General features: G+C 42.2%; 1 protein-coding gene across 3 annotated transcripts in view; it reads left to right on the forward strand.

Annotated features, from left to right (window-relative positions):
• akap6 (A kinase (PRKA) anchor protein 6) overlaps positions 1 to 25238 on the forward strand; it is a 180751-nt gene that overhangs the window by 95986 nt on the left and 59527 nt on the right. For all 3 annotated transcript variants that reach the window (XM_084382151.1, XM_084382153.1, XM_084382152.1), the window contains exons 14-15: positions 871 to 1001; positions 8194 to 8314. In XM_084382151.1, coding sequence (XP_084238277.1) covers positions 871 to 1001; positions 8194 to 8314 — 252 coding nt within the window. The remainder of the gene's footprint in view (positions 1 to 870; positions 1002 to 8193; positions 8315 to 25238) is intronic.

The raw sequence follows: 25238 nt of genomic DNA on the forward strand, positions 1-25238 counted from the left end.
CCTCTGTTCACTTTCAGAGGACGAGCACCTGACAGACATCAAGGTGATTTGCTGTGTTACTTTACTTCGAGTCGGCTCATCTGCTCATCTGTTGTAACGTAACCCAACGGATGACATGTGAAGGGAAGTTTGACTGAAAACGTCTTTTTTAAGGTTTCTTTTTAACAGTTTTGTTCCCAAGTTAGTGCAAATAACAAGGACACAACGCCGCGGCTTAAAGACAAAACTCCTACATCTGGGAAAAGTCATTTACAGTGGTTAGTTTTAAAGTTTACTACATTGATTTTTCACTCATTCGTCTTACGTGGTGCCACAAACCGGTGCTTGGGTCTTACAGTGGCAGGGAAAAGTTTAAACTTGGTTTTTTTTCTTTTGCTGCCGCAGTGTTCGTTATATCTAGCTTTTCTTGGCTCCAGGTGAGAAAGGAGCTTAAACCATAAAATATAAAAGTTTGTCCTGTAAAGGAAACATCACAGGTCATTAAAATCTGAAGGGTTGGACTCAAACATTGTACAATAATTTATTGAGTTATGAACACAGATTATCCCAATTGTTTCGTTGTTCCCTGTCGCTATAACTTTTCGGGTCCAACGGCAGATCATACGTGAGAGAGTGAGGAACAAAGTCCCCAAATGTGACATAAAACTATAAAACATTATGTCGTCTGCAAACCTGATTTCAGCCCTGACAGCAGCGGTGGTCATTCAACAAGACAGACAACATCTCCCATGATCCCACAGACATCAAACTACCTCTTCTGTTCTGACGATTCAGTCTGATTGTCCTCCAGGTTTCATCCTTTTCGATATCATGAATGTCTTCATCATGTCGTGTGACTGATGCCTCTCCGTCCTGCTCTTTGTCTTCCAGGCTGAGCTGTTCTCCAGTCAGTGTGAAGCCCAGCGAGCCGCCCTGGAGCAGATGGCCATCAAACTGAGAAGCCTGCAGTACCCGTCGCCGGCCAGCAGGAGGCACTACAGCCAGCTGGCCAGGAACAACAGGTAAACACACAAGTAGACGTTTTAACAGAGCTGATGCTGTTGCATCAGGGTCGTGAACGTACCGAGACGACTTGGCATGTTCAAGACTTCCCTCGGTCGAGCCAGATGACTTCCTGTTCGCTCCCTGCACACATGAACGGGATCAAGATTATCTTTGTCCAACTTCCTCTGATGCTAGAAAAAACAGTTTCTGTTGGTGTGATTGTCTAACAGACAACTAATCAGATGGTGCGCTCCATTTACCTAGTTTGTAGTCGGAGCTGGGAATGATGTCGTACCCTGTTAGCTATTGTTTAAAGCATTTTTGTGTGAAAGAGTTTATTCTACAGCTTTCACAGTGATTAATCTGGGAACGAGCCATCTTGGATTTTTGAGGTCGGGGTTGGTGAGGTGCGTCCGACTTTCCAATTTCAAAAGAGCGAAAAATCATGTGACGTAGCGCTGATTTACCCACCAAGTTTGTTGTTCTTAGTCTGTTTTCGAACAAGAAAAAAAGGCTGCCTGGTCCAAAACTTTCATACAAGACAACAACATGTGTTTGACAGATTGGTCTGAGTTTTCTTGAGCCTGGACGGACCTACAGACTGGATGCAATCAGAGCGAATCTGGACTGTGTTGGGCTGAGACTGTCCCGACACAAACAAAGTCTCTAACAAAGCAAACTGGGAAGAGACGAAGACAGTTACAGTCCCTTGAACTGAGTGAATAGACCCTCGCAGGACATGTTGGGAGCCTGAATGAAGGTTGATGGCTCCTTCTTTAGAGCAGCAGATGAAATGTTGTTTCGAGCAACCCTCTTTTCCACTGCTGAGGTGCTTTTGAGCAACACATGTAAGTCCCAACAGCTTAATGTCTGTGAGGGAGTGAACAGGGCCTCGAACATCTAACGCCATCTGACAGCATCGATAAATAATAGACGAATGGAAAGAGACAAAATGGATGATTAGTCTCTGTTGTGATGAGGACAGAAGGAAGAAGACGACACACAACAGCACAGTAACATGTGACGACACACAGTCGAGTGTAATCGCCACACACACACACACACACACACACACACACACACACACACACACACACACACACACACACAGTTTGAGTGTTAACAGCAGTAATCTGGTGTGGCCAGGCTCGGCTCGGCGAGCGCCGTCTTTGGTCACGCTGCCTGTCGGCGTTTCATCCGCGGCTTTGAGGAGCCTCCCTCCGCGGTTATCGCTCACACGCAGGGCACACACACACACACACACACACACGCACAAAGTTGTGTGTATGCAAATGAAAAATGAAGCTCAAATTGCTCACTCCGAGTCTGTAGTATGTTTTTGTTCTGCGGACTTTGTTGGTGTTGTCAATGTGTCGTCACAGTGAATTACATGAAGGATGTGGTGTGTCCTCGGTGCAAGTACTCACACACACACACTGACACACACAGACACACACAGACACACACACACAGACACACACGGGAAACACTGATTTTGTTTGTGTTTTTCGGTCCTCTGTGGACGCTGTAATGTTTCAGTAATTTACACTGGATGTGTTGGACACTAATTGGTTATTCATATATTAGTTGCTGCTCTTCAGATTTACATTCCTGTGTGTGTGTGTGTGTGTGTGTGTGTGTGTGTGTGTGTGTGTGTGTCCAGTGCAGCGGCGTGTGGGATGAGTTTCGTATTAATTGGATGTTGCATGTTTTTTTTTTTCTGTAGCTGCTCCGAGTTCAGCTCAGTTGAGATTTCTGGTTTTGGTTCAGTTGGAAAGAAAATGAAGGTCAGACTGAATTATTCACTGATCTCACACAGAAATATCTCAATTCTGAACGAACGCCAACAGAAATGTAATAAAGACGGAATAAAACATCACTTCTTTAAATGTATATACAGCTGAAAAACGCTCAATAAATGGCTCCTTCTACTGAATGTTTACAGATTTTCTTTTTATTAATTAGTAAGTTAAGTTTTCATTTGAATCTTTAAGAAGAAAATTATAACTCCGATTAGTTTTCAACGGTTTCTAAATTAAAAATGATCCAAATTGATGAGCATGTTCAGGGATTTCAAAGAAAAGTAAATGGAAGTTTACGTAAAAATAGTGCGTCCAAGACTTATTGATCATTTAATTCATTCATAATCAGCTGGAGCTTAAAATTCTCTTAAAAATCTCTCATGTTATTGATATTCTGTGTCTGAAAAAGAGCAGTGAACGAGTGAACGCATACAAATAAACTAACGAATGAAAAGGCAGCGTGAGCGAATGAGCTGATGAATAAATAGATTAATAAATTAATTAATGTTTTAATTATCTAGTGACGCAAACGTGACTGATTGAGTGACAGGATGAATCAAATCAAATTAATAAAAATGATTGAATTAATGAATTAATGGCTGGAGTGAGTGACTGGATGAATAAACAGAAAAATAAATGAAATAAAGACGTTAGTGAACTTATTAATGACTGTTTAAATGATGAATAAATGAGTAAACTTATAGATAAATGAATAAGTGAACACATCAGAGTGGACGGATGACGGCAGGCGTCTCCGTCTCCGTCCTGCTCGTCTCCGGTTTCAGTGTCTCTGGATGAATCCATTAGAAAGACGAGCGTCGCTGAATCGCCTCATAAATCCAACAGAGCCTCTGACTGAAAGGTGACGGCTGCCGATATGACTCATTCAACCTTTCACTCCATCATTCCCTGTCCTCCTCTTCCTCATAAACCTCCTTTTCTTTTATTTAGTTTTTGTGTTTTCTGTCTTTCATCTTCTTCTCTATCTCCGTCCTATAACTCCTGTCTCCATCCTCTCATCCTCACTATGTTCCTTCTTCTTCTTCTTCTTCTTCTCCGTCCCACCTCCTCCTCCTCCTCCTCCTCCTCTCTGCTGTATGGAGGATGATGAATTAGAGACAGTGGTTACAGCTGCTATCGTCGTCGCAGCAGCAGGCAGCAGAAAGAGAGAGAAAGTGGAGGATGATGGTAAATCCATCCATTTAAGGCTGACTGGAAAAAGACTGCATGTGTTCAAACCAACAGTTTCTAACGTGACAAACAAACAAATCCTAAAAGAGTTGAAAACGGTCGTAATAAAGGTTCGACCAGCTTTTAAAACTCTGCAGGTCGTTCTCATGGATTCACCGTGATTATCGGGATCGAAGTAAAGTTTAACTTGGGTGAACTTTGACGGATAGCGAGCAGTCCTGACAGCCATCTGGACTCCAGCCAGAGTTTAGTTGCACATTTAACCTCCTCTGTTGGAGGAGATGCACAGAAAGCAACGGCTTGTAGACAATGAGTAGTCAGATTAAATCGACTGTGTTAGGCTCAACTAACGAGCTTGTGATCCACCGACGACACCGAGTTTGAAGAAGACGTGGATCAATTTCACTAAATGCTAATATTTGCTAATAAAAATGTATAAAAATTATGAACAGATGTAAAATGTAAAAACAAGAGGCGTATCTCATGCAGCCAGTGTAGTTACATGATCCCACACTGATTTTGAGTCAATTGATCACATGACCTGGAAGCTATTGAGCTAACATGCTAATATTTACATATAAAAATTAATTAAAAAATAATAAAAATTAAGCTGCAAGCAGCGATGGACGCCCTCGCAGTCCACGCGCATCGGGGCGTGCTGCTGTCGCTACATGCTGCTGTCGGGGCTTGTTCATGCAACAACTTCCATTGAGGAATCAAAAGTGAAGGCAGTCAAGCTGTTCTTTCGTCATTCAGCAATAAAAGCGCCCCCTATACGTCGGTTTGCACCAAATTTTTCACAAACCGTCATCGGGCCGTGGAACACAATGAAGAAAACTTTAGTGTTAATGGGACTGTATTTCTTCAAGATATGGAAGACTGTCTGTTTGACCACGATGTGCAGGAAATTGTTGTTTCATATTTTGGGCGTTCTTTGGACCATCACAATTCTTTTAATAACTTTTAGTCAGGAGGGTCCACAGATGCTGTGTGCAAAGTTTCATGCAAATCGGTGAAATTGGCTGGGAGGAGTTTGAAAAAGTAGGTTTGCGACATTTGGCGAGCTAGCGAAAAAAAAACGGTAGGCGGATATGGGCGTGGCCTATATCAGGAGATTCAGCACAATTCACTGAACGCGTGGATATGAGGTTTTTGAATGTGTGACAAAGTATATGGGAGTTATTAGGCAAAACGCACTTTCCTTGATAATAGCGCCACCTAGTGGTGAAAATTCAGAACGACAACAGATTATAAAATTTTTCTCCAGGTGTGACGTATGTTCCAAGTTTAGTGAGTTTTTTGTATGTTCAGGCCTCCAAAAAGCCGCCTAATGCGCAGAACGATGAATAATAATCCGAGCAAATACAATAGGGCCTCGCAGGTTCCCTGCTCGGGCCCTAATCATACATTCCTGTAATTCGAATTTCCTCAAGTGACTAAATGTCAGCGCGGCTCTCGGTAACACTCCCACGCGCTCGTCAGCGCAGCGTGACGGGAAGCGAACCTGACACTTCAAACGCTGTGTAACTGTCCCGGTGTCGAACGCAGCCCCGCAGTGCCGCCACGTCGCTCCTTCCTCTCCGATTTGTCTGTTTTCTCGTCTTCAACCCCCCCCGAGAGATCCTGTTTTACAAAGCGTTTAGTTAACATTAGTGTGAGAACAAGACGGAAACGATGGGAGAGGAGGGGAGGGAGGGGAGTGGAAAAACGACAAACGACAAGAGAAAACAATCTGCGCGAGCGTTGTATCTGCTTCATCTGTCTGAGGGAGTAAAGGGCCGCGCTGCTCGTCGCATAATGAGGAACGCCGCCTCGGGGGAAGGAAGCAGCGCTCGCTTCCTCTTGCTTTCTTCTTCTTCTCTGTTTGGTTTTTATTTTATTGAGAATCACTCGCAGTGGAGGACGAGGAGATGTGAGGCGAGGGGAGGGATGGAGGAGAGGAAGGGTTGAGGAGCTGGGAGATGTTTGGTAGATGAAGAGGAGGAAATGATGGAGGGATGGAAAAGACGATGTGAAGTGAGGATGAGGTGCAAAAATATGTAGAGAGGTAGAAAAATAAAGAAATGGAAGTAAAGCCATGTCGGAAAGTACGTCAGCAAGCCAGTTTTTCAAGTGATTAAGTTTTTGGACACCTAGATGTTTCTAGGAGAAGAGATATTTAGGTTTGTGGTCAAATGTTCAGAGTTTGACAGCATTTTTTTGAAATTGGAGACATTTTCTGTGCTAAAGAAATGTTCAGGAAGTGTTCAAATGTTCAAAAAGTGTTTATTTTGTAAGTGGAGGAAAAAATGGAGGAGCTTAATCGGGAGATGTTCGGGGAAAACGAGGAAAGTTAAGGAACAGAGGAAAAAACAAAGTAAGGAAATAAAGTTGGGACAATCTTGGAAATTAAAGTAAGGACAGTTTTAGAAGCCGCACTCTGTAGTTTACTTCTTCTTCTTCTTCTTCTGACTCTTCTTCTTTCTATCTTTCTACTTTTCTCCGTATTACATCTGATTGATCCACGGACGCTGTACATTTACTTTGATGACACGTCGAGTTTCTGTGTGTCTGAGCGTGTCTATTCTTGTTTATTGTTTAATGCGTGTGTGTTGCATTGTGGGTAACTGCGTGCCGCCTGACGATCAGTAGGTGTGTGTTTGGGTTTGTTTTCTGGCGTTTCAGTCGTTTTCATGTGTGTGTGTGCTTTTTAAGAGTGTGTCTTCATGTGTGGTCGCCTTGACGAGTGTGTACGCCTGTGTGTGTGTGTGTGTGTGTGTGTGCGTGCGTGTTGTCGTGGAAACGCCACGGGCCTGACAGAGCTGTCAAACTGTCGTCTTCGGCGACCGGAGAATTCCAAACAATTTCACTGCTAATGTTGAGAAACGTGTTGGCGATCCCCGCCGAGACCGAAACCACCGAATATATAAATAATAAACACACACACACACACACACACACACACACACACACACACACACACCTTAACAAAACGGCTGACAGTAATGTGTGTGTTTGAGCAATCGGCTCCTGTTCCAGCAGCATAAATATTTGATGTGATCCTGTGTCGAGGAGGAGGAGGAGGTGAGAGGACAAGGGAGGAAGAGTGGGGGAGGAGGAGGAGTGAGGCGGGAAGAGGGGAGGCTGGAGGAGGGGAGGGATGTTGAGAGAAGATAATGTGGGAAAGAAGAAGAGGAGGAGGAGGGAGGAAGAGTTAGAGGAGGTGAGCAGAGACTGTGGACGGGAGAGCGATGATGAGGTGAGGAGGAAACCGAGAGGAGGTGAAATATGGGGAAGAGGAGGAGGAAGGATGAGAAGGAAGCAAGTGAAGGAAGCAGGAAAAGGTCAAGTAATGTGTGAAGAAACTGAAAAGAGACGATGGACCACATACCTCCACTGACACACTCCAGAAGGCTGGTCTCTCACAGCCCTGTAACTGTCCCACTTTTAAGTTACAACACATGTTTTTGTCCATCTGTTTGTCGACCGCCCGATAAACCTCAATACCAAAGAAGAGAGAAAATATCAGGGAAGTCACCAAAAGCTGACTCTTCTTCTTCTTCGTCTTCTTCTATTGACTCTTCTTCTTCTCACTCTTTGTCTTCTCCTTTCTATTACTAATGATTGATCCACGGAGGCTGTCTATTTGCAAAACTTGCCTTTGGCCTAGAAAAGTGATTTTAAAGACCTGTGAGGTCGTCACAGTGTAAAGTCTGTGGGTGGAGCAGGAACTCGTGAGCAGGCGGCTGCAGGAGAAACACTACTGCACATATTCAGGGGGCTGCATAACCAGGAAATACACCAGGAAGCTAGGAAGTGTGTCTTTTGAATGAAAAAGACCCACAGAATCAGAACCAGTCCTTTTGTTTTCCTGCTGAGTCACGGTCGGTGACGTCCTGCATGTGTTACACCTGTAACAGCCGGCAGAATCGATCGCTTCGTCCTCGCAGCTTTAAAACAAACTGATTTCTGTTCTCTGGTTTCTGTGAGTCTGAGTCTTTATCTGTCACTGTGTCTTTCTCTCGTTCCATTTTCAGCCGCATTCTTTATCAACATAACAAGATGCATATGTCTCTCATCGCCGCAGGACAAAACAATATTACAATAATACAAGAAACAATAACAGAAAGCAGAACATGTAGGGAACACAATATGAATAATAACAAAAGGAAAATTGAATTACGACAATAATTCAGCTCAGTAATCTCTCTCTCTCTCCGTCTCTCTCTGCTTCCAGTCTGCAGGAGTTTGAGGCCGAGTACCAGGAGCTCTGGGATTGGCTGATGGACATGGACGCCATGGTAACGGACAGCCATCAGCTGATGATGTCAGAGGAGCAGAGACATCACCTCTTCAAGGTAAGATGAGCTCATCTGTCCTTCTGTCTGTGACTCAGGGACCGTCCTCGCTGGCACAACAAAGTTTGTCTTTACATACAAGAACTCTTTTTTCTGACGACCTTATATGTTTTGAAGAAGCTTTCCGTGCAGTGTGAAGTCTCTGCCTCCAATGTAAGAGGATTTAAAAACCCTGTGTCTTAAGTGTTTAGTCCATGAATCTGGACCTCTTGAGGATTTCTCTAAACATCGTCACATCCATTCTGTCAGCCTTCAGCATGAAGAGGAGAGGCTGAATGCGAGCCTGTAATTGTGGGGAAGTCTGGATCCAGTCGACAGGTAGAAAAGTGTTACAGGGTTCTGCCATCGAGTGTCTGACTGAAACGGGCCCTTTTATGTACTTAGCTAAGTACGTATGAAGATGATGTCCTCATTCTTCATCCTTCCTACAAAAGTTCTGATTGGTTGATTGATTGGGGAAAGCAGTAATCAATCCATGAGCACAGAACCAGATGTATTTTGAAATCACAAAGAAATCTGAGATGTGAGCTGCAGGTCGAGACGTCTGGAACCAGACTGAGACGTGTTTACAGTCCATCCTCAAGGTAAACAGACAAAACAAGACTGCTTCACCGACGAGACTCACAGAATCTTAAACAGCATGTTTTGCAGCTTGAGACATGCGTCATCATGCATGACGCAACGGTGCTGCATCAGAATACACCGCTGATGCACGTTTATGCGCCACAAACACATCGACTTAATCACATTTTCCCACCTGATTTGGCAAATCTGAAGCTCTGCACCGTCTCAAGTGTGTTCGGCTCGTCCTGTGTGAGCTTCAGGTGTCACACGAGGACAGAAAACGTTGAGGGAGTCGAGGAAATGAGTCTCTTTCATGTCATGTGAACTTTTTCTGCTTGACATTACACAAGTCATCGTTTTATGTCGAGAAATGTTTGTTAGTTCAAACCTGCTGGAGATACTCCACGTGTTGGCTTTGCTTTGGTTTCACTGAGGACTGTCGACTGACGTCATTCATCCCTCCCACGACCTCATCCTCCACGTTTTCCAGGAAAACACATAAAATCACAACACACGTTTGTCTTGCATCATTTATGGGGACCCTCGTTGACGTAATGCATCCCCAAGACCCTTAACAAAACCTTAACCTTCAGAAATAAATGCCTCACCCAAACCCTGACCTGAACCTAATACTAACCCCAACACTAAAACAAAGTCTTCACCTTCAAACAGCCTCGTGCAGTTCAGAAAAATGTCCTCACAAAGCAGAAGGTCCTCACAACGCGGGTATAAAGTAACATGGTCCACACAAAGATATGAAGACAACCACACACACACACACATGCACACGTGCGTGCACCCCATCTTCATCCTAACCAAGGAGAATGGGATTACAAGGCATAGCCTCCCTCATAACCATATCATAGAGAAGTGTGTGTGGTTGTTTGTGTGTGTGTGTGTGTGTGTGTGTTTGTGTGTGTGTGTGTGTGTGTGTGTGTGTGTGTGTGTGTGTAATGACTTCACTGCAGCCAAATGAGACAGAGGAACAGCATGTGTTACGATTAGAGATCTGAGTCATCCTCCTCTGTCCTTCACACACATGTACACACACACACAAACACACAAACACACAAACAGACTCGTACACTGTAGAAAACGACGATTTTAAAAACCATTTCATAATTTTTTTTGATCAAATCAGACGCAGCGATCATCCTGCTGTGGACTGAGTCCACTTGTGTTTAATGCAAATTAACTTTGTTTTCAAGTAAATTTCTTATTTAACTTCAATGTCAAACAACTTGCAGAGCGACTGGTGGGGCCACGATTAGCATAACATCATCTATAACGGCACAAGGCAAACGTGTGCGTGCACTTTGTGTTGGGTTTTGTCGTCCTCTATAAATATTTGCATTCTGTAAGATTTTGAAAGGTCGTGTTGTTACGTGAATCAAAAGAGACTCAGCTTCAAGTCAGATATACTTCTGCTATGATTACAAGCAGCTGAGTGAGAAAAGAAAATCACACCAGCCTCCTCAATGTCGATCTCAGCTGGAGATTTTGTGCAATATCTCGCGCTTCGTGAGGAAAAACTCTGCAGAGGCTTCAATTTTTTTAGTTAAAATCCTAATAAAATGATGAATCTGATTAAAAATACAATGTCCTGTTTCACATGTTCACAAACCTCCAGATGAAAACAGATAGTTTTTGCTAAATTCATCTCATCTGATTCAAAGCAGTCAGAGGAAACCAGCATCAGGCTCAACTGTGTTATGAGCTTGATGCTAATGTTAGCATGCTAGCATACTGCTGGAGAATCATCAGGATTTGTCCTCTGGAGACTGAATGTCCGAAAAATGTGATCGTCTAACAAGTTTAAATCAAAAATTGTAATTGAAATCAAATTGTGGTTCTGGAGAATCGTGACACCGTTACTACAAACTCACGACACACATTTATTATCATCTCAAATTATCAACACTGAGCTGAAAAAAGAAATGTGAGGCGTTTATGTTAAACTCCTTTCAATCCTTAAAAACACACATGTATGCAGACGTCTTCACACTCAGCTGCACACCGGCTGTCATGCTGCTCACACACACACACACACACACACACACTGGTTGTTTTTGGGGGGTTGAACCGCTGACATCTCATTCCCTCCTTACCCAGAAGGCACTGCTGTGAACCAACACACACATAACTTTGTGTTGTTTTTTCGTTCTTTCTCTCTCGCGCGCGTCGAAACTTTTCTTTGTGTGTGTGTGTGTGTGTGTGTGTGTGTGTGCGGACATGATTTATTTAGTGGCCGATGAGACTCACCTGCCCTGCGAATTATTGATAAGTGTAAAGATGAACCTAATTTCTCCATAGGAGTCGCACTTAAATATTCATCTCCGTATGAATATTCATGGTGGCGATGATGCATGCATGAATTTTAGATGACTCTGGAATCGCTGGGCATTCTTCTTCTTCTTCTTCTTCTTCTTCTTCTTCTTCTTCTTCTTCTTCTTCTCTCTCCTTTTCTTTTTTTTTTTGATGTGTCAACTCTGCTGTTAAAATATTGATGTGGAGCTCGACAGCGTCTCCTCGCCCGGTCCAAGGTCGCTTTCTTATACTGTTTCTCTCCCTCTCCAACACTGAGAGCTACACAGACAGGCCTGTATACTCTAAGCTGCTTATATGAGGCTATTTTTATCTTATATATCACTCACTTTTTACTCTGGCTCTGTCCCTGCATTTCACACAGCGGCTGATAAGTTTCTTCATATCCTCAAAGACAAAAAATGACAAACACACTGAACAAACGCTCCAATGACAATAAAAGTCCATGTGCTGAAATCCCCGACAGTTTCATATACATGTACTTTATATATTTCTGAAACACGTTTCACGGCTATCTTTACTCACATTAGGAAAATAAATCAAATTGAAAATGTCAGCTTTGGCTCTGCAAACTTCTGATATCATTTTTAATTTTTTTGACATTTGAATTTCTCCGAAAAGGAGTCGAGTAAACCCAAAAAACTATCTGCGATTAGAAAATATCGAGAGGTTGTAGCTTTGTTCACTTGGTGAGGAAGGAAAGAGAATGAAAAATGAAAATATCTGTCGCTTGTTGTAGAAATAAAGTGAAACCAATGTTTAAAACATCAGCAGGTTGGGCCATGAAAGTTCATACATCAGGGACTGTTGTTTAAATGTTTCTATCATCATGTCTGTATAAATATCTGTGAGCTTTACATAGATGGTGAGGACGCTAACCTATATGTTTGTGCATATGGTGCACTGTGAGGGAAATTAAAATTCAAGTAAAGTAGAAAGCTTCAACAACTTAATCATTAGTCCACTTTACTTGGTAATCGTCAGGTAACCGGTTTCCTCTGTCAGTTAAGTTTAAGGAAATGGACACAGCTGCAACACTCTGCATGGTAGAATAATGGGACATAAAAGAGGGTTTCAATGGAAAAACAATAAACAATTTTTAAGTTTTCTCTGTCTCAGTTTAAAGATGGTCTTCAGAGTCACAATAAGAAGGTGAGATGTGGCTGAAAGCTCAGGAAAAAGCTATGATATGTAAGACTCCTGCATTAAATCTAAAAACGGCTCGATGTGTTGACTTGAGTTGTGTTCTTCACCATATCAGATTTTTACTGTACAATTATTGCAGCCAAACAAATTCAAGATATTATCATTCATGTATTATTAACACAATCCCTAAATCAAGGTAACGATTCATTTGTTGGCCTCATGTTCAAGGAGAGAGTCAGAGAGTGAAGAAGGAAGTCGGTGAAGGAGATTAAATATAACCTGATGTCCTCCTGAGTCACGTCAGATAGATTTAAAGAGCAGTGGTGTTTTTTAAAAAAAATAAAGACAACAACTCGCATTATTCCACGTTACTTACATCTTTTGTTTTGTTTTGATTGAGCGACCTCTAGTGGCGGAAATTACCCTGAAATTAAGATATTTACTTTCCTTCCTCCAAAAGTGATGAGCAAATGCACACACAGGTAAACTTCTGACAATACAATCAGATTATGTGTCTTCTCTGCCTGCAGATTTATCCTCAGCGGGCCTGAAGTTTTACGTCCTCGACAGTTTATTTAAACTCTTTAACAGTTATTTATTTAGTTTCACCGTGTTTGCCTGCCTGTGTGTGTGTGTGTGTGTGTGTGTGTGTGTGTGTGTGTGTGTGTGTTCGCTCCTCACCCCCTTGTTGTTTTTTTCCCTCCATGTGACCGTTAAAGAAACCTCGCTGTGCTCGGCTAAAAAATGCTGGGGGGACTCGACCCTGTAACCATGGCAACGCCAGGGCCCAACAAAAGTTGTTCTTTTCGGAGGTGTGCGTGTGTGCGTGTTGGTGTGTTTGTGTGTTTGTGTTTGTCCGTGTGTGTGGCGTGCGACTTAGAAAGAGCGAGAAGGGAGAGCGTCTGTGTGTGTGTGTGTGTGTGTGTGTGTACGTGTTTGTGTGTGTTTCTTTGTGTGCGTGTGTGTGTGTGTGTGTGTGTGTGTCCTCCGGAAAAGGAAAGCTGGGCTGACAGTTGTTTCTGCAGGCAGGCTTGGCAGGCCGAGGCTCTACTGTTTATTGTGATGTTAGATGGAGGCACTTATCAACCTTGGAGAGAGGAGGGAGGAAGGAGGAGAGTGTTTTGTGTGTTTTGATACAGATATATGTGTGTGTGTGTGTGTGTGTGTGTGTGTGTCAACTTAGAGCAACAACAACATTTGGTAAATCTTTTCAAATCGGTGGTCGACAACTGGAAAGTGTTAATTAATTGAAAAAGATTCAGACAAAACCAAACTCTTAAACCGAAATCATGTGAGTTGATCTGATGCGTTTTCCCAGCTCATAAAGTAAATCAAGGTTTTTATTAAAGTTACGCTGACGACGCCGAGTTATTTCCCCTGACCCGATCCAGTTTCTCAACAACCGAGCTAAAAGAACTGAAAGGCAGATAAATGGTCAAAGCTTGTCAGATAAAAACATGTTAAATTTATTGCAGTGACTAATATTAATTATATCTGAATTTATGAAAGTATTTTACACGTATTGGACGACATGACAGCAAGCAAAAATATCTCGTTCGCCCCCTGGTGGCTGCCGTTGACCGCTCCCCTCCACGTTAACAGATGGGACAAGGACGAAACTAAAAACTCAAGTCAAATAGATGTTGCGTTCTTCTCCAAGTGTTCGTTTTTGTTGAAGTTTGTTATAAAAAGCTGTAAAACGTCATGATTGACAGCTGAGTTGGCGAGGTGTGCGGCCTAGACTCCGGCTCCAGCTGACATCATCAGTGCAAGATGGCGGCACCTGGCAGTGGCAGGAAGTGGAGATATGTTGTTGACAGAACATATACGCTTTATTTTGAAGGCCACTCAGGGCTTTTCTTCCTGTGAAAACAGTTGTTTAATGTGTTCAGTATCTCTTGAAGACCTCGCAGCTTGTTTGTGGAAATAATACCTAATGATGACAGTGAGTTTGTCTCAGATTGATGGTGGTTTATAACAGGAAGTCTTCAGCACAAGTTGTCGGGGATCGCGGTGCAGACCAGGTCGTAAAACCCGAGCTCTGACGGGTCGTCGTGTAATCGATTTAGTGGATCGAAAGAAAATAAGTTGGTTCCAGCTTGGAAGAGTCTTTGGGTTTTGGTGTTGTGGACAAAAGACTGCTGAGTGATGTTCGTCTCAACCAGGCCGAGTCATTTCTGAAGAACATCAGCTGATTCTGAGGCGTGTCTGATCCGTCCCGGCTCTGATCCGGACCGCTTTTGTTTTCTATCATTTCCTCCTGCAGTTCTTCCTCCGGCTGTTTCTCGTTTGTAATTTAAACTTTTTACTGATACACAATGTGTTTCTATACGATAAACACACATCAAATATGTGTGTGTTCTCAATTTGTGTGTGTGTGTGTGTCCACGCTTTAATGTTTCCCTGTGCATTTTTATTAGCTGTGTGTGTGTGTGTGTGTGTGTGTGTGTGTGTGTGTGTGTGTTCATTTCTCTGTGTCTCAATCAAAATTTTACCACGGTCAGTGAAGTGCCACACAACCACAAACACACACAAACACACACAAACACACACTTCTGGGAAATGAGAGTTGGCTCCGCCTCCTGTGAGACTCAGGGCCAGAACCTTGATCATCAATTGGCTGAACTACAGGGGCCTTGATGTGTGATTGGTTGACAGCACCTACAAGGTCTCATGCTTGTTTCATCTCCCGGTGGACACACACACACACACACACACACACACACCATCTGGATACACACCAACAATCAGGGAAACACAGATGAAACACAGGATGAAGAAAGTGAGAATGAACAACGTGCACACACACACACACACACACACACACACACACACACATACACGCAGGAGAAGAAAGGATGAGACACACACAGTGACACAATCATGTGAATAAACAATGTGAGAAAGAGAAACGAGACAAACTGAAACTCCAGCTGTGCAGTGAGAAGCTACGCCTGTCTGACGTGATATTACTTTAAAACATAGATTTATTCTGACCTGAAAGTGATTAAACAGTGAGAGCAGCATGTCACGTATAATAAATAATCAATTCAATCTAAAATGTATTTCCATATAGCCGACATAACCTGAAGCACATCAAGTTAAACAGATATTTAGTGATCCAGTAATTTAGTTAGAGATCTTCTATTTTAGTTGCCAGACTTTGCCAGAAAATGCTGGATCCTACACTTCCCACAATGCAGCTCTTTTCTTTTCAATTACACCCTCACTGCCGTGTTAATGAGCACATCTTTCCAACTCACCAAGTTCCTAAAGCTAGCCAGATAATAAGCGCAGCGGTGTCATAACATAAAGTAGAAATTTTAACCTCGAGAAACGTAAAGTTTCAGGATGTCTGTGGTTTGCAGAAATGTGAATGTCCAACATTCATGTCTGGTTTGACTTTGTCCAACACTTTGTTTCATGAAAATCTCTGCATCTGAATAGCCGTCAGCCTCAGCTGCAGGTTAGCAGTATCAGACGGAGCTGCTTTTGTCGCTGTATCCGATGATTTTGACTTCTTCAACCCGTTTGTTCTCTGAGTGATGGACGACTTCAGATCAGGAAGAGGAGGATGAAGGTGTCAGCGTAGAAGTGTCCGATGTAGATCAGCGGAGGGACGCGTCGCACGCGGCCTCTCGGGGACAAATCAAAGACTTTTCATTCAGGACTTCATTTGAAAACATTTCGTTGCATTAAGTCATCACAGATGTCTTCCTCTCCCCCTTTTCTGTCTTCCTCTGTCTCCCCGTGGCGAGTTCCAGTGGAGTCCAACTAATTACAGTGGCTATCAGGAGTGTGTGTGTGTGTGTGTGTGTGTGTGTGTGTGTGTGTGCATCCCTGCCGCTAAATTCTCATTTCAAATAGCCCATGGTGCTCTGATGGAGACGCACACACACACACACACACACACACACACACACACACACACACCTGCTCATTAACTGGATTCCAAAACCAATCAGTGTGAGTCCGACAGAGGAGCTCTGTCTGAGGCCACACACACACACACACACACACACACACACACACATAGAAACACAGTGTGTTTTCACCGGTCGTCTGGTAATGTGTGGTCCAAAACAAGAAGGGAGACACTGAACTGATTAAACACTCACAGGCTGATACAGAGAGAGAAAAACAATACAGTTCAACTTTATTTATCCAGATAAACTCAGTTTAAGACTTTAAACCAGACTGACGTTGGAAGTCGCAGCCGGCAGGTAACGATACCTGCCGGCTGGGAGTGTGACTCGAAGCAGAAAACTACGATTCTACGCCGATGATGTTTTTTTTAACAAGTTGAGCAGCTTTACTCCAGAGACACTCGGCCACAAATCTCACCTTCGTCTTAGCTTTGACCCATATTTCTGTGTTTTCTACTTCATGAAGAAAGTCCTCAAAGAAACTAACTTTGACTTTTTGTTGTTTGGTCTTTAAAATAGTGAAAAATGTCGATCAAAGCTGAAGATGACTTCCTCAAATATCTTGTTTTGACTCCAACCCAAAGATATTCACAAGAAACAAGGAAATATCCACATTTAAGAAGCTGGAATCAGAGAATTTTGACTTTATTCTTCAAAAAAATATTCAAAACAGGTGTTGATTAATTTACCAGTTAACTAATCGATCAATCGTTGCAGCTCTAAACACAAAGCTGACGGTAAGCCAACGCAAATGTCCAGCGATCTGAGGCTGCAGAATCAGTGACCTCTTAAATCACTTTCATCAAAACTGACACGTTATTATCAGCATGTCTTTCCTGTTCTATACTGATTAGTAGAGTGCATACCTCCGCCAGGATAAATGTTAGCCAAGTACACTTCTGCAAAACCATACACAAGTTAAAACTGAACATTTCGGTGGTGTGACTCCAGCTGCGGCCAGTGTTTTGCAGCCTTGTTGGTTGTGATAACGTCACCTTCATCCCCTCTGTTTGGTACAAATTTCAACCTTGGACGTATTTGTGGTTTCAAGCGTTAACTGCTAACATGATATCCTGAACTGGACTGTTATAAGAAAGTCTTTTCTTAAAAATGAGTCTTTAGGATCTTTAGGAGCCAAAACAGCAACAGCTTTGCCCTCTGTAGTCGAACAGTTTTATTATGTTGTTTTACCAAGTGAAGCCTTTTGTAACTCTGAAAAGCGCAGTATAAATAAAGTTTATTGTTATCCTTATTATTTCTTTGAAGGGGTCTCGTACAGACGATGTAAGCTCATAAAATGTAAACATAACTTTTACTTTATGTATTTGGGAAAATGACCTATGATCTTGTGTTTCTGTGGAGGAGAGCCTCCTGTCGAGTCTGAACGATAGACACAGAAATGAAACCAAATACAGATTCACAGTCGGTGTTTCTCTCTCCATCTTAAACCCTGAGGGCAACAGTGAGAGTACGCAACCTCAACAGGAGGCTGAGCACACACACGCACACACACACACACACACACACACACACACACACACACACACACACACACACAGTTTGGGTTATATTGCAGCACAGAGTCATGCCTGAGAAACACACAGACGGCTTAAGTCCTCTATCCTCTGAGATCTCTCGGTCTGCTTGTCAGTCTCTTTTCCTTCTTCTGTTTTTCTTCATTTTGTCTTCATTGTAGCTGTCACATATTTTTTTATATGGTACTGTCATTCTATTGTTATGTGGATCTGGGTTAGGGTTACATTTAAAGCAGACAGTAATACAGATAGGGCCGCAGTTAATAATTATTTTCATTCTCGATTATTTTCTCGAGTTGTTTTTGGTCTTTAAATGTAAGAAAATGTTTTAAAATATCGACCAGTGTTTCCCAAAGTACAAGATATTCAGTTTACTGTCACGGAGGAGGAAAGAAACCAGAAAATAATCACATTTAAGAAGCTGAAATCAGAGAATTGTTACTTTATTCTTAAAAAAAAAAAATACTCAACCCGATTCATAGATGATCAAAACAGCTGGTGATTGATTTACGAGTTAACTAATCGATTAAACGCTGCAGCTGCTGATGCATTTCAGTGATGATGGATTGTGAAGAAAAGTAAGAAAAATTAAATTAAAATAAAAAAACAAACCTTAAGAAAACGTTTTAATATCAAATAAGCAGCAGAAACAAACATTTCCGTACGCAGATGATGTTGTTCTGTCCGCTCGCTGTGCGTCTGACAGCTGTTGATGCTTAAGTCTCGTGTTCGCCGACTTTCAGCAAAAAGGAAAAGTCAAGAAAAGAGGGAAAATGTGCGAGAATGAAACACGGAGAGGACGGAGGAAAAGAAAAAGAAATTAGAAATGAAACGATAAGTAGGAAATAATTTGTTTTAGCTGCTAAAAAACTGTGACCTGCAGTGAATTAGGTTTTGATATGCACCTTTTCCAGCTCCCCCCCTCCACCACCCTCCATTCCCAGACAGAGCGAAGGATGAAAGAAGATGAATGTTAACCCAGGAGAAAGAGAGAGAGGGAGGAGGAGAGAGATAGCGGGAAGCTGAGGGAGGGAGGTAGAGAGAGAGAATCTTTAATTAGAGACAGATGACTTTGCCACGCCTCAGAAGGCTGGAATTACACTGCAGGCTATGAGGCGAGGCTAATTTCACATGTAATTGTTGCTGCAATCCTCGCTGTGCTGCGAACGCTCCCAACCTCCCTCCATCCGGAGAGAGCGAGGGAGGAAGAGGGAGAATAAGACGAGTGAGAGAGAGAGAGAGAGAGAGAGAGAGACGAGGAAGGAAGAAAGACTTTACAAAACGATTGGAAGAAAAGTAAAGTAATTTGTTGCTGCGAACGTCTGTGTGCTGAAAACACTTTCAGACTTGTTACTGTAATACCAAGGAGGAAGGAGGGAAGAGGAGGAGAGAGGGATGAAAGGAAAGGGGAATTGAGAAAAAGGAGGGAAAGAAGGAATAACAAGGTGTTTAAAGAAAAGGGAAAGGAAGTAAAGAAGGACACAAGAAAGGGGAAGGAAGTAAAGAGGAAATGCAGGAAGGAATCAAAGAACGGAAGAAAGAAAGATGGAAAGACACAAGAAAGAAATGACAGAAGAAAGGACAAAAGCATAAGAAGGAAAGAAGTGAAAGAAGGAAGGGAAGGAAGGATGAAAATAAATGAAAGAAAGAAAAAGGGATGGGAGGACAGAAGGACTGAAAGGACCAAAGAGGGGATGAAAGAAGATGAAGGATAGAAAGAAATAATGGAAGGAAGGAAGAGGAGAGGAGCGAAACAAGGATGTAAGGAATTAAAGAACAAAAGGAAGGAAGGAAGGAAATAATGGAAGGAAGGAAATAATGGCAGGAAGGAAGAAGGAAATGATGGAAGGAAGGAATAAAAATTGAAGGAAGGAAGGAAGGAAAGATGGACGGGAAGTTAAGAGGGATAAAACAAGAATGTAAGGAATCAAAGAAAAAGGAAGTAAAGAGGAAATGAAAGAATGATTTAAGGAAGGGTAGAAACAGGGATGCAAGGAAAGAAACAGGAAATGGAAGAAGGATGAGATTTAAAGGGGAAAGAAAGAATTAAAGAGAAGAGCGACTGGAGGACCCACAATCTTTAGAATCAGAACACGCTGATCCGTCGTCATCCGTCTCTACATTTACATTATTATTAATCCAGAATCCTTTACAGGTCTCCTCTAAAACAAGCAGGACCAAAGAGGAATGAACAGATAAAGCAAAGAGAGGAGGGGAAGGAAGAGGAGCCGGTGAATGAATGAATGGATGAATGGATGACTGACTAACAGATCTGTTCCTGTAATCCACAGCAGAGTAAAGACGTGACCTCTGAACGTTTAAAGAAAAGAAGAAGAGAAATCTGTCTTCAACCGTTTAAAAAAACACTTTGAAACAGCAAAAATCTCTCCTTATCCTACAAAAGAAACGTCCTGCAGCTCAGGAAAATCTCTATCACACACACACAGACACACACACGCACACACACAGACACACACACACACACACACAGACACACACAGACACACACACACACACACACACACACACAGACACACACACACTTTTCTTTCTTTCTTTGTAGACTGATATTCCCTTTTCTTCTCTCCAGAGACCTGCAGAGCTCTGCCGCTGCCTCGCTGTGTGTCTGGTGTGTGTACAATGTGTGTGTGTCTGTCTGATGTGTGTACAGTGTGTGTGTGTGTGTGTGTGTGTGTGTGTGTGTGTACAGACGTGTGTGCACCAGGCAGGATGTGTCGAGTCGAACGCTTCCTGGGTCAGACGTCCTGATGTCGCGTTTTGTCGTTTGTCGCAGCTTCTTATACGAGCAGAGAGCTGAAGTCCTCCGGGACACACACTGTGTGTGTGCGTGTGTGTGTGTGTGTGTGTGTTTTGTCACATACGTCTATATATTTTCAGTCTCTCAGTCAGTTTTGTGTGATTTCAGGTGTGTCTTTGTGTGTGTCGACATAATTTCATATGTTGTATGAGTTGTCTCTTGTTAACTGTAACAGTCACCACACAGTTAACAACACACTGATACGTGGACGTGAGGGTCGACAACAATGATCGAGATATTCGACAAAACCACACCAGGTCAGCGGGGCAGCGTGCCTCACTCTGATACACGTATCGACTACAAGAGCGGCAATAAAAACAGAAACAACAAGAAACGTGGTCGAGAAAAGAAACAGGACTCAACCTGTGAAATGAAACGTCACAGATATCAGACATGGAGATATTTACTGAGGATTTGTGTCATTTCTTGACTCTTAACAGTTATAAAAGTGTCCAGATTTAATAAAGGAACACGCCAAAGTTATTTTACCAAAGTTGTCATCATCCCAGCGGACCAATCGTCAGTGTTGTTCCAGGATCGGCATGACAACAATGTGATTGATGAGTTGCATTGATCGTCCTGGAGCAACATTAATAATGATGTTCATTCAAGACTTTGTTTCAACATTTGTAACATGAAACCACTGGATATTTTTATTTAAGACGTCAGGACATTTTCCAGCCGTCGTTGTGGCGACAGACACGATTATTTTAAGCCAAAACATGATCGTTTTTCTAACCCTAACCACGTGGTTTTTGTGCTTAAACCAAACCAGACGATTAGCACCGAGTTGTAGCGACATAAAACTGGAAATTTGAAACCAAAGTTAGCAGAAATGCACACTGATAGCATTTATTCCTCTGATTGGGTTAAATATTCAAAGTTTAGTCGCAGAAAAACACTTTTGTGCATCTTTACTTTCATGTAAACGAACAACTAGAGAGCTTCACAGTCACCTGAAATAAAATAAACATATAAAAACAATCATCAAACATTTTTTATTGGTTAATATAAATGTGAATAAATACATAGAATAACATTCAGGTTCTTCCTTTCCCTGTTTTCTTCTCTTCTCGTCCGTTGACCTTGTCGTGTTCCCCGTCGCTCTTGTAAATAAAGCTTGTTGTCATCTGCGCCATAGAAACATGTATGTGTTTGCTTACAGTCAGCATGTGTGTGTGTTTGTGCATTAAGTGTGCTTAAACATCTGTGTGTGTGTGCGCATGTGTTTGCAGATGCAGTAAGTGTGTGTTCTTGTCCTCTAAAAGTACACACACTTGTTTTCAAAGTTGTGTGTTAGCGTGTGTGTGTGTGTGTGTGTGTAACATATCTCTAGTATCATTGAATGTGTGTGTGTGTGTGTTCACTTTCTCACCTCTGTGTGTGTGTGTGTGTTCACATTCACGCGTGTCTTTGCACTTTCTCAAATGTTCTTAGTTTTCTCTCGTGTGTGTGTGCGTCTGTGTGTGTGTGTGTGTGTGTGTGTGGATTATGTGTCCTGTGGGAGGCTGTTTCCTGTGCGTTTGTTCTGTCAGTCTTGATAAAGTCGGGGATATATCTGCTTTAGAACAAAGAGACACGACTCAGCAGCATCTCGCCAACTTTCCCCTCTCTCTCTCTCTCTCTCTCTCTCTCTCTCTCTCTCCCTCTCTCTCTCTCTCTCTCTATCTCTGTATCTCTTCTCTCTTGAGACTCCCTCAGCTTCCCAGGAACGCCGTCTGACTGAAACATGACGCTAACACACACACACACACACACACACACACACACACACACACACAGAAAATGAGCAGGAATCTCGTACAGAAATAAAAGTAGTTTTGACGAGCGTCGAGCCAATGTCGGGCCAAGGTTGGCTGTAAACATGTTTGCAGAGTTTTCTTTCAAAAACAACAAGTGAAGGCTCGTCTCGCTAAAGCGATGAGCAGCAACAGAATTAAAACCAATCAGATTTTTATTTAAAAAGTTTTCCAGCAAAATTTGGGCCCCGAGACACAAAAACTTTATATTAACAGGTTATTTGATCTTCTGTGGAGGAACCGTGTGACGTTTTGGCTACTCGTGGTGCTATGGAGCAGTGTGTTCATGAGCTGAGGTGGAATGTAACTAAATACATTTACTCAAGACTTAAGTGTAATTTCTATGCACTCGTTCAAGGTTCAAGGTGTTTTATTTGTCATTATAAAACACAGGGTTGCATAACGTTGCAAAAAATTGTAAACACACAGTCCACTTCTTTTCATCCCACTGTATTCCTCTGTCAGCGCTCTGTTGGCTCAGAAAACTGTCTCCTGTTGAGTACAACAGCTTGATCTGGGTTTTGTGGTGGAGACAGGTCTCTGTAAAGATGTTCCTGGACGTCGTGGTGGGGACATGTCTCTGTAAAGATGTTCCTGGATGTTGTGGTGGAGACAGGTCTCTGTAAAGACGTTCCTGGACATTGTGGTGGAGATAGGTCTCTGTAAAGATGTTCCTGGACGTCGTGGTGGAGACAGGTCTCTGTAAAGATGTTCCTGGACGTCGTGGTGGAGACAGGTCTCTGTAAAGATGTTCCTGGATGTCGTGGTGGAGACGGGTGTCTGTAAAGATGTTCTGGGGCTATCCAGCCGGTCAGGTTGGATGGTTGAAACCTGCGCTTTCTTCTCCAGTGCTGATGAATTTATGTCTGTTATCGATTATAATTGTTTCAGCTTTAAAGCCAAAAAAAGAAAATGGGTTAAAACAATGCAGCGACATTTGAAGGAGCTTCTGGCTGCTTCTACCTCTGCTGAGTGTTTAAAGCTGACCTTAATGTGAGTACAACGCCAGAAAGAGCATTTAAGCAACAAATTAACACCAAACCACGGGATTGTTAATCATTTACAGGGAAAATAAACTCTATTTCAGATGTTTTTCGATCATTGGTGGCACTTTGTCTCAGAGAGAGCAACACACACACGCACACACACACACACACACACAGGCTGCAGTTTTTCTTTTACCTGCAAACAGATTTTATTTCCTGTGACGGTTTGTTTAAGTGTGTGTCATGAGAATAATGTTAAATGTCATCTCAAGGGGAAAGCCTCCTTTTTAAATGTGTGTGTGTCAGAGAGACACTGTGAGCGTGACAACACACACAATATTGCAGTTGCAAAGCGACTGGGAGCTCTGGTTCACAATTAATGTGTGAGAGCCACATGATGTATGTCTGCGTGTGTGTGTCTGCGTGTGTGTGTGTGTCTAAGTGTGTGTATATGTTCTCCATTCATCACCCTGCTCTCCGTTTGACCTTGGCACCTTCTTCATTAGAATAAAGATTGTCTGTCGTTTAGGCTACATGGTCGGTCTGCTGGACACACACACACACACACACACACGCTCAGAGCTATTACATTTCTGTCATTGTAGTGGGATGGAGGAGGAGAGGAGGGCGAGCGCTGAGGAGAAAAGAGGAAAGGAGGGAAATCAACAGTTAAATGAACGAGTGGTGATGATGACAGTCTGATCACCGGAGCTCTGCTGTCAGTCCTAATAATGAGACCAAGGTCTTGTATTATCCTGTTAACCGTCCCTGCAAGGTAATGCCTATTTTCCGACGTGTCTTTACATCCTTATTCTGACGTCTGATTTTTATGCAGAATTTTGAGAAAAGATATCAGACTGTTAATGTCAGCTTGTAACCTTGATTTTGAATTTCTTTTAATAATTCAATATTGAGGCACATTCCTACATTTCAAACGTTGGAAACCAAAAGGTTGTGCTGAGTTACTGGAGTTACATCACAGTCGTCTCTGGCTATAAATACCAAGAAGAATTTTGAATGAATCATTTCGTTTCCATCATTTTAGTCGCAAACTGAGCCTGTGAAGTTCTTAAGATCTGTGCAAGTCATACGATTTTAATGTCTCCAAAATACGGTTAACATTCATCAAGTTTTATTTTCTTGATTTAGGTATGACAACATGCATAAGCACACTGAGACAAATCACTGCAAACATGTCCCCAGAGACCTTACAAGAGAGGACACAAACTATATATTCTGCCCCTTTCCCCCAAAAAGCTGATTGTCCTACTTTATTACAACCGAACTGAAGTTGGGCCGTCTCCAGTCGTGTTTGTGGCGACAAAACTGGTATTTTAAGCCAAACCATGATGTTTTCCTAAACTTAACGAAGTGATTTTTGTGCCTAAACCTAATCAGAGCATAAGCACAGAAAAATAGGAAATAGAGAAAGGAAATTTAATCTAAACATGTAGACACATAGCATTAACATTTGTGGTTTTGCAGAAATGTATGATGCAAGCATTTATTCCAGCAACTGAGTTGGTTTTTGGTTGTTTTTTCAGCTTTTATACTGTTTATATACATTTAAAAAAATCCAATTTCATAGAAAATACACTTTAAAATTTTGCACAATCAACCTCACATGAAGGTTCAACTGTTTCCAAAGCATTTTTATAGCTGTAAAACATGTTGAAGTAGCATATTTTTCACTTATCATAGGTTTTAGGACTCAATAACTTACTTGTGTGAGATTTTTTGTCATGTGGGTTATTTATTGTTTCTTCTATCTCTCCGTCTTCACTTGACTCTCAAAGCTATTCTTCTCAAACTCGATATCTTTCTT

This window comes from Pagrus pagrus (assembly GCF_965226575.1).
Source record: "Pagrus pagrus genome assembly, chromosome: 18".
Lineage (NCBI taxonomy): Eukaryota > Metazoa > Chordata > Actinopteri > Spariformes > Sparidae > Pagrus > Pagrus pagrus.